This window comes from Camelina sativa, chromosome 16, assembly GCF_000633955.1.
Source record: "Camelina sativa cultivar DH55 chromosome 16, Cs, whole genome shotgun sequence".
Classification (NCBI taxonomy): Eukaryota; Viridiplantae; Streptophyta; class Magnoliopsida; order Brassicales; family Brassicaceae; genus Camelina; species Camelina sativa.
Window position 1 is genome coordinate 11,310,701 of NC_025700.1, and position 10,114 is coordinate 11,320,814.

Here is a 10,114-nt window from a genome sequence, read left to right on the forward strand (position 1 = left end):
CTATGATCAGTTGTAGATTCGACATGTCGTCCTCAATATTTGCAAGAAATACTCTCTGAAAACATTCACAAACTGAGATTTGTACCACTAATGAAGACCAAATCATGTTGTTTACACACATATACACATACAAATTAAACATATATCAAAGTGTTGAGTAATGTCGTTTTGNGTGGAACGTGAGTTTATCACCTAGAGGTAACCTTTGTAGATCGGTCGAAGGAAGTGCGGACCGTGGAGACGGTTGCACATGAGTCTTTGGCTAATAGTTGTTTGAGATTCGAGGACGAATCTATGTTGGTGGGAGAGAGTTGTAACATCCGTGTTATGGGAATAGAGTTGGGATGTGTTGAGTAAACCAAAGAAGTGGATTTAATTGATTTTTGGTTTAATTAAATCCTGGTTTGATCTAATTAAACCAAAAACCCCTAATCTCCCTCATAGTCACGCCTCCTCTCTAGATTTTTGCTGTTATCGACATTCAGAGAGAGGGAGAAAAATAGAGAGAACCCTTGGTTATTTGGTGTCAAGGAGGGATAGAAGGAGAGCAACCTTTTTCCTAGAGTAAAGAGAGAAACAGAACTGTTAGGGTTTGGGAGAAGGAGTATCCGGCTGCTCATATCGTTTCGAAAGTTATTGATTTTTGGTATGGTCGTAGCTAAGAGATTTTCGTACACTCTCCTTTGTATAGAAGTGAATTTGAGTTAATATTCTAGGTGATATAGGCAGTTTCAATAATTTTGTGTTGTTGTGATTGGTTGTAGGAGCGAGTTTTGTTGTTCTTGGGCTATTGGAGAGCCTATCTTTTGGTTGTAGTTATTTTCAATAATAACTTGTTAAGGTGAGTGTGTGACCATCGGCTTATCTGAGCAAATGAGGTATATGACTTGTTTTGTGTGATGGTGTGTAGGTGTTGTGCATGTATTTTTGGAAGTTCTGTTTAACTACTGGTTTGTTATGTTTTATTTGTGCATGTACTCTTGATTTTTTTTTGTGTATAGCTCGTAGATGGGAGGATCGCCTCACTGGATATTTCTGGTAATACTCACGCATCTCAATTTGTGTTTGTGGTGCAGGTAAAGGCAAAGTGTGATCGTGGAATCAAGGCAATGAAGAGGAGGATGTTCTATTGATTCATTTGGTTGATGTCTGGCTTGATAGGTTGCTAGAGTTGAGTCACTAGAACGTTGTTAGGATTGCTGGTTCTTGATTCTTGTTGTTTGGAATATCGGATATTGTTATGAACTAATGTTGGTTATTGGTTTAATGGTATTGTTTTGTTATCCGCTGTTGTGGGTCTCTGGTTAGGTGGCTAATGGGTATGGGACCACTAGTGTAGTTTATTATTATTATTTTATTTATTATTTATGATTAAAAAAACAAAAAACAGGTTAGGTCGTTTCAAACATTAACAAAAACAGACGAACTGATCAAAAAGATTGGTGTGACAAATATGAACAGATGTGACAACAGTGTAACGAAAACTGAGAAGTTTTTTTATATCTAGCCAATGATACATCAAATCAATAGTAGTCTCTGTAATGATTCCTCTGGTAATTACGATTTTTGCTCGGATGAAGATCTTTAATTCAGCAGTAAACTTTGTCGACAAGAGACTCGTCTTCGTAGATCTTCCTTCAAGTTCCTTGACATACATCCAGTCATCTAAGTACGCCATGATATCGGCTATGATCAGTTGTAGATTCGACATGTCGTCCTCAATATTTGCAAGAAATACTCTCTGAAAACATTCACAAACTGAGATTTGTACCACTAATGAAGACCAAATCATGTTGTTTACACACATATACACATACAAATTAAACATATATCAAAGTGTTGAGTAATGTCGTTTTGGTTCTCAACCCAAACTAGTAAAAGGAAATGAGTTGAGAATAAAAAATAAGTTAGTTAATTAAGCTAACGAACTTGTTGTAATAGTGTAATAAGTTAGTAATACTTGGTAGAAAACTTTTGTGGTTTCTTGTAAAACTAAGCTAAGTTAGAGGCAAGTGGGAATTGTTAATGTACTTGTTAGTACTTAGTAGAGTTGCACGTGTGCAAGCTCTATATATGTATGTGTTTGTATTGTTGTTATGTATGGAGAAATATACACGAGTTTCTTCCTAAAAAACAGAGAAATGCAGAATAGTTTGCAGAACAACCAAAGTATTTAATTCAACATGATATCAGAACTAAGAGCTCCATATGATTCATTCTTGGAGCCGTGTTAGTCAAGATAAAGGCAACAAAGAACAAAAAAGAAGAAGACCATACGTTCAGTGTCAAACAAGAAAATCAAGAAGCAAGTAACAAAGATATGACTTATAGACAGTGGATGAACAAATCATATGACGCCAGGTGAGAAGAAGTTTGTCAACATAAAAACCAGCATAAATGTTCCCATACGTGTTGAAAATGGTGCAGTGTTGAACTCAAAAGGATTAGGAGATATTGAGGTGGTGACCAAGAGAGGAGTCCAGACGAATCATAAAAGATGTCTTTCTTGTACTAAATCTTGGTAAGAATCTTTTAAGCGTGCATGAGATAATCATAAATGGACATCAAGTGAAGTTCAAAAGGGAAAGCTGCATTATACATGACAAGTTGGGAAGAATAATTGGTAAAGTCAAGATGGTGAACAAGAGATTTCATATTAAATGGTCCTCCAAAGAAGAAAGTGCATGTAAGGAAATGCTTGATCTCATTGATAGGAGGTGTTACAATATATATAGTCATTTACATAAGGTTTTTGTACATTCATAATTACACATATATCCTCTGTTATACTTCTCTTCTCTATACACCCCCTCAAGAAGGAGGTAATTTCTTGACTCCAATCTTGAAATTCAAGTCTAGAAACCGTGGTGGTGGAAGCGGTTTGGTGAGTGCGTCAGCAAGCTGGTCATCACCTGAAATATGAGCCACCCGGAGTGTGCCGGATTAAATGTTCTCCCTAACAAAATGATAGTCTATTGCAACATGTTTCATCTTGGAATGAAAAACCGGATTGGCGCAAAGATATGTTACTCCAATATTGCTGCCATAGATGACCGGAGCCATTGGTAAATCAACACCCAATTCCTTTAAAAGCGAGCAAATCCACTTTAGTTCTGACGCCGTGTTTGCAAAAGCCCTGTATTCCGCCTCCGTTGAAGAGCGTGAGACACTTCTTTGTTTCTTGGAGGACCAGGGCACAAGACTACCACCAATGTAGACAATGTAGGTGTTTGTGGAAACATAATTAGCTTTGTCACGTCCCCAATCTGCATCCGAAAAGGCATGGATAGTAAGAGGAGCATCCCGACGCAGAAAAATACCATGAGACGTTCTAGCAAGATAGCGAAGGACCTGTTTCACTGCTTGCCAATGCACATTGGTAGGCCAATGCACATTGGTAGGCCAATGCATAAAATGTGAGAGGCAGTTAACCGGGAAATGCAATATCGGGTCTTGTAAACGCTAGATACTACTAGCTTCTCACTACCATGCAATATTCTTTGGCATCAGCAAGAGGTGTACCCAAAAGAACCGTGAGCTGAGAGGAAGACGACATAGGCGTGGGAACAGGTTTGGCATCTTGCATCTTTTTTTTGAGTAAAAGATCCGTTATATACTTTTGTTGCATCAAGTGAAGACCAGTCGACGTTCGCGTTGCTTCAATGTCAGAGAAAATAGCTTAAAGGACCAAGGTCTTTTAGAGAGAAGCGACGAGCAAGGGAGGAATTGAAAGCAGTAACCAGCGAAGCAGGACCCATGATAATGATATCGTCTACATAAACTAAAACATAAACATGTGAGGTGCCATGTTTATAGACGAACAAGCTGTTATGTCCAACCGAAGTCTTGAAACCGGATTGAAGTAGGAATTGACGCAATTCTTGATACCAAGCACGTGGTGTTTGTTTCAAACCATAGAGTGCCTTCCGCAATCTGCAGACATGATGAGGACAGTCACGATCAACAAAACCTGGAGGCTGTGAGACATAAACTTCGTCGTGGAGAGTGCCTTGTAGGAAGGCATTATTGACATCAGCTTGATGAATCGCCCAATTCTTCTTCACAGCAATTTCCAAAACAAGACGGATCAAAATGGATTAATCACCGGACTGAAAGTTTTTGAGTAGTCATCCCCGTATTGATGATGAAACCCATGTGCAACAAGGCGAGCTTTGTACCTAGCAATAGATCCATCCAGGTGATATTTAAGAGTAAATATCCACTTACTGGTTATAACATTATGATTCAGAGCTGGAGGCGTGAGATCCCAAGAGTGTTCTCAGAGTTGAGCATTAATTTCATCAACCATAACAGCTCGCCAGTTCGGATCACGAAGTGCTTCAGCCACTATAGTCGGAATCAACGGCGATGATGTAGCCACAAGACTGAACTTTTTGGCAGGCTTGTGAATATTATTCTTTGATTGTGTCTGCATAGGATGTCGTGGCGGTTGTACAGGCGGTGGAGGTTGGGGAGAAACAACCGTAGAGGAGGTCTCGGATTTTGCTGGTGCAGATGAGGGTGATGAGAACGGACCCGTAGGAGAACTCGATGTAATTGATGGACTCGGTACTGTTGGAGCTGGACTCGATGGGCTCGTAGATGGGCTCAGAGAGGCAGAATGATCATTTGGGCCTGGAGAGACCGACGAGGGAAGCCCATCGTGAGCCCGTTTCGTCCTGGTCTCATGAGCCAAGTTAGAGGAAGCAAACGACGATGACGATGCCGTCGTCTTCGTCGACGACGACGATGCCAAAGCGGAGGCTGGTGAGGATCAGTGCACGGGGGAGAAACTGAAGTGACCGGAGAAGGCAACGGAGATGATACCTACGACATCGGGATTGACGTCGACAGAGAATGAGGTGTGGGCAAGATCAACGGTGAAGTAGCAGGTGTGTTCACTGTCATCTCAGCAAACGGTAAACGCGTCTCAACTAACTGCACATGATGAGAGGTGTAGAGTCTCCCATTCACAATATCGTACCATAAATAGGCGCTTTGTGTTAAAGAGTAGCCAAGAAACACACACGGAGCAGAGCGAGGTACTAGTTTATTGTGACGATAAGGTCTAAGCCAAGGATAACCCACACAGCCAAACACCTTCAGTTTGAGATAATTTGGTTGTGTTTGAAACATCTTGTGATACGGTGAATCACCACCAAGCATGTCGGTAGGCAGGCGATTGATGAGATACATTGTCGTAGTGAACGCGTAAGGCCAATAACTTGGTGGGACAGAAGCGTGAGTCAGCATAAACAGACCTGTTTCGACAATATATCGATGTTTCCACTCCGAAATACCATTATCCTCCGGAGTATGAGGTGGTGTTGTGAAATGGGAAATTCCATGTGATGCCAAAAACGACCGCATAGCAATAAACTCACCACCATTGTCGGAATACAAGGTACGTAACACGATTGTGTTTGAAGAAAATGGGAGTTTATGACTCTTATTAAGAAGACAATCAGAACAAGATAATTTTTTTTGTGTGGATGAAGAAAGAGGTAAAGAAAATTTTGAAACAATATAGTTTAAGACTGGTAAGGAAGGGTGCCCAAGTCGAAGATGCCAAGAAGAGAGGTCGGTTTTTGGTGATGTTGATGCGGAGAGGACGTTAATGGTATTGTTGTTAACCGGCCACTCATACAACTCGTTCCTAGTTCGGGCTTGGAGTAACCCCCGTGCTCAGATCCCTCACCTGAAAATATGCAGGATAGAATTCCACAAAAACCTTATGAGCGTTACACAAACAATACACCGAAATAAGATTCGTGCATAGATCAGGAACATAGAGAACATCTTTTAAAGCAAGAGAACTAGAGGGTGTAGGGAGTAAAGCGGAACCCGTATGAGTGATCTTTAGACCAGTGCCATCAGCGATTTGGACCTCTTCACCACCGGAGTACAACTGATGGAGCGAGAGGTTGGACAAATCAGATGTGAGGTGATGTGTAGCACCGCTGTCCATCACCCAATTTGCCCGATTGTACGGCGGGATAGCAGCTGCATTGGCATGAGGACTTCCTTGCGAGCCCAGAGAAGGAGTGTAGTGCCACCCGACGGTTGGAAACCATGAGTGGAAGCCGGAAACTGTGAACACCGTCATGCACTATGGCCAAACATGCCACACAACTGACAGCGTCCCTGGTATCCTCTGTCGTGACCACCACGCGACAAAGACAAGGACGATCCTCGAGAATGATAGCGAGGAGTACGTGGGTTGTTGGATTGGCCATAAGACTTGTTGAAAGCAGCATTGGCAGTGACAAGAACAACAGAGGTAGCCGAGACTTGAGAGTGAAGCTTGAGATCGTAATTCATAAGCTTTTCATGAATGGTCGGCATGGTGGGTGGAGTATCACGTCCCTCAATCTGGTCAACAATAGGCATATAATCCTCCGGAAGACCACCAAGCAAATATTCAATCTGTTCCTCATGCTCGTACGGTTTGCCCAACGTAGCAAGCTGATCGAAACGAGAAACAAGAACCTGAACGTATTCATCAATAGATTTGGTACCTTTACGCCATTGTTTGAAGTTGTTTGATGTGTCCCCATGTTGGTTTCGCATACGTAGAAGAAAGAAGAGTCCAGATCTGAGTAGTCGTGGACGCCTTGGATAGGATGGGTTGAATATCAACAGAGGTCACACCAAGGAGACTAGCAACGATAAGTTGATCCTGACGTTGCCAAAGGTCGTACTCAGGATTCGGAGTGGAGGTGCCAGCACGGAGAACAGTGGAAGCAGGACCGACCATGGTGCCACCAAGATAGCCGGCAAGTCCATAACCGGCGAGCAAGGCACGGATCTGACGACCCCACATCAAGAAGTTGGAGGCAGGGAGCTTGGTGACATTCGACATGTTCACATGGTGAAGTTGAGTGGCATAAGCTGTGTTGATGATAGCAGAAGTATTCTCAGCCATGGTGACAAGAAAACTTGAAGAACAAGAGAGCAAGAGAAGCGGCAAGAGAGAAAGAGAGAAGAGAAAAAAAATATTTAGGTGTAGGACTTTACTGCTCTGATACCATGTAAGAAAATGCTTGATCTCATTGATAGGAGGTGTTACAATATATATAGTCATTTACACAAGAGTTTTGTACATTCATTAGTACCCATATATCCTCTGTTATACTTCTCTTCTCTATAGTGCAACGGTGGCAAATAGAGGTGATGATGAGCAAATGGTGGAAGAGTTCAAGACTGCCATGAAAACTGAGTTTAAAATGTCTGTTTCCTCGACTTCACAAACGAAACTGCTCCCCCAATCGATCGGTCCCTAGCTCGAACCACCTGCCCTTGTTTCCCCATGGATCGATGGATCCCTTCCTTGGACCGATCCTTACTTCTGGGACATTGCGTTACAGTTTTCACCTTTGTATCTCACTATAGGGAATTAGTGTTGCGATTCTACAAAGATGAAAGATAAAAGAGTATAAAAATCAAGTGTGTACTTGAATTCAACCTTAGGCATATAAGATCATTGAAAACTTTTAGATATAAAGAGAAGTATGTTTTTATGTGCGCATGCTTGTTGGCAAACGAAGGTTTGTTCTCTTCTGTTCAACTATTTTTTAAATATACAACTATCTTTTTTTTTGTAGTAGAAATATATATATATATATATTATTTTTTTCTTTTGACAATATATACATATGTTTTTAGTGTTACGTACTTGCAGTCTTATAGTGGGTTATTCTGGTGTTAAGAATGAGAGGTGGTGAAAGCCAGGGGAGATGCTAATTATGGTGAAGATGATGGAAGAGTAAGACATCAGGAGCAACTCAAAGTTATGACTTGTGACTTATGATCATAGTTTTTAAAAAATTATCTTTATTCCTATATATAATGTAAAACATTTTTCTACTTGGATATATATATATATACATATATATGATTTCGTCATATACTACTTCAAATCATACACCAAATACAATTATAACAAAATTTTCAGTTTTGTTAAAACAAAGGTCGAACAATGATTTTTTTTTCTTTTTTTTATTTCTAAAAACAAACTGTTTTATCAATGGGTCATCCCAAATGGATTTTAAGCGTCAAAGAATTTGAGACAAGATTAAGTATTGTAAAATCTGAATTATTTCGTGAGATGGTATGCAACACTGACCTGAACTGAAGATGAGAGTGCAAAGAACTTGATGTTTACGAGTGCTTTTGTAATAATGAGAGTCAAGCTCATAAAGCTCCGAGAGGTCATTAGGACAGTGAGGGCTTTCGGTTTTTGTTTTTTCATAGCGAGTCATCTTTAGTGTTTTAATCTAAATTATTTTGTAAAATTTAAATGTATATATAAGAATTAGTTTTGGGGTATTTGCAAAATTACCCTTTTTCTATGAATTAGTTTTGTCGTTGTCGTCCATTTTCTAAATTATTATTTTTGATGATGCATAAGAAGACTAAGGTCCTGAAGAGCACTGTGATTCTCAGTTCTAGTGCGGTTACCCTAATCGGAGTGTTACTAGTGAATGGCAACACATTTAGCAGGAGATATGATTCACATGCTTTTAGCCAATGATTAACTGCTTGAAAACATTGTGCTGAACCTCGTCGCAGAAATTTGCTCCAATTGTGATGCGGCAAGACTCCATTCAGATGGATAATGACACTTATGTCTTGCGGATATTTATAAAATTACATATAACTTTTTTTTCTCGTTGAGTCTCTTGTCTCGATTTCTCACGACTCACAAACATTGTTGTTGTCGCCACCGTCTTCATCATTTGTCACTGTCGTAATAGTCTCCGCCGTCATCATTCTTTGTCACGGGCGTAATATTCGTCACCGGCATTATCATAACCTCCGTCTTCTCAGTATTTTCTAAAATTCATCTTCTCTTCTTTGTGAAAATAAGTTTGAATTGCAGTAATTGGAATTCAAAAACCGCTTTGTATATTTTATACACTTGATAGAAGAAGTTGGTAATATGTTAAGAATTATATTAGTTTATCTATTATAATTTTATTTTTAGAATGGACGTTAGTTACATATATCATTAATATATAAATCTAATTCAAGAAATGATTATATATTATTATTAATCATATATTATAAATTAAATCAATGTAAAAGAAAACTGAAAATACAAAATAATATAACCAAAGGTTAATTTGGTAATTTTGTTTTCTAATCACACTCAAGTTGCATCCCAATCGTTCTGCCATTCAAAAATTTAATATAACTGTGTCGCACCCGAATCAGATTTCCATTCATAATTTTACCTAATTGCATCGCTCTCAAATCACATTGTACATGTACTTGAATCGCTATCTCACCCAAAACTGACTACCATTCCGGCCGCCTAAGTTACATTTGTTTGATGTGAGACATGTTTAATTCCAAACCCTAAATCCCAAAATTACTCTCTTGAACAACAAGGTGAACCATGAACTGAGTGTATAGACAGTTTGGATTAAAAATAAACAGGAGAGTAAAACTATATCAAACCAGCAAAATCAAAAATTCCTAGGCCATGAATTGTATAAGTTTTTAAAATGTTTTTTTTTTTACTTTTGGTTTTTGGATTTTAGTTTTTAGTTTCTAAATATTTGGTTGTTGATTTTTGCAATTAAAAAGAAAAAAAGATAAATAATGAAAGAAATAACTCATAACCCACATTGAGAAGAATATAAGAAACCAATAGTATAAGACTAGCTACAATGGGGTAGTTTAATTATTAACATGTTAGAAAGAGGAAAAATCATATGTGGATTTATATATGTTGAACATAAAAAATTCAGGACCATAAGACTATGTACAATGGTTTAATTTTTCAGCACTCTCTTTTTAATATTTTAACACTCCACATCATCTTCTCTCTCTTCTACCTAATAATCCAACACCTATTTTAATTTTAACTTGTACAATGGTTTTATTGAATAAAATTCAACACCTTATCCTATCATTTTTATTTTATATTTTATTTGCCGATAATTATTGATATATAGATAGAAAATAATTTGTAGAATTTTCAATTTTTAAAAATAGTTATTATCGGAATCTATTTCACAAAAATAAATTATTTAAATATATAAAATGACATTTTTTATGTCCTAATAAATAGAGTGAGATAAAAATAAGTATTTTGACTCATAAGCTG

The 10,114-nt window shown here is 38.5% G+C and overlaps 1 protein-coding gene across 1 annotated transcript; it reads right to left on the bottom strand.

The window, feature by feature from the left end:
* Positions 5,657–6,925, bottom strand: LOC104753571. Its single transcript, XM_010475803.1, has 3 exons — positions 6,641–6,925; positions 6,216–6,489; positions 5,657–6,090 (listed from the first exon to the last, which is right to left on the bottom strand). Exons 1-3 carry the CDS (start codon positions 6,923–6,925, stop codon positions 5,657–5,659), a joined length of 993 nt encoding a protein of 330 aa, XP_010474105.1.

What these genes read in the sequence shown, in the direction of transcription:
- LOC104753571 (XM_010475803.1), bottom strand. Translation starts at nt 6,925, where the DNA reads ATGGCTGAGAATACTTCTGCTATCATCAACACAGCTTATGCCACTCAA. An exon ending in GTCTCCTTGGTGTGACCTCT is followed by an intron (nt 6,490 to 6,640) that starts GTTGATATTCAA and finishes GAATACGTTCAG; the next exon opens with GTTCTTGTTTCTCGTTTCGA. An exon ending in TGGCCAATCCAACAACCCAC is followed by an intron (nt 6,091 to 6,215) that starts GTACTCCTCGCT and finishes CGGTGTTCACAG; the next exon opens with TTTCCGGCTTCCACTCATGG.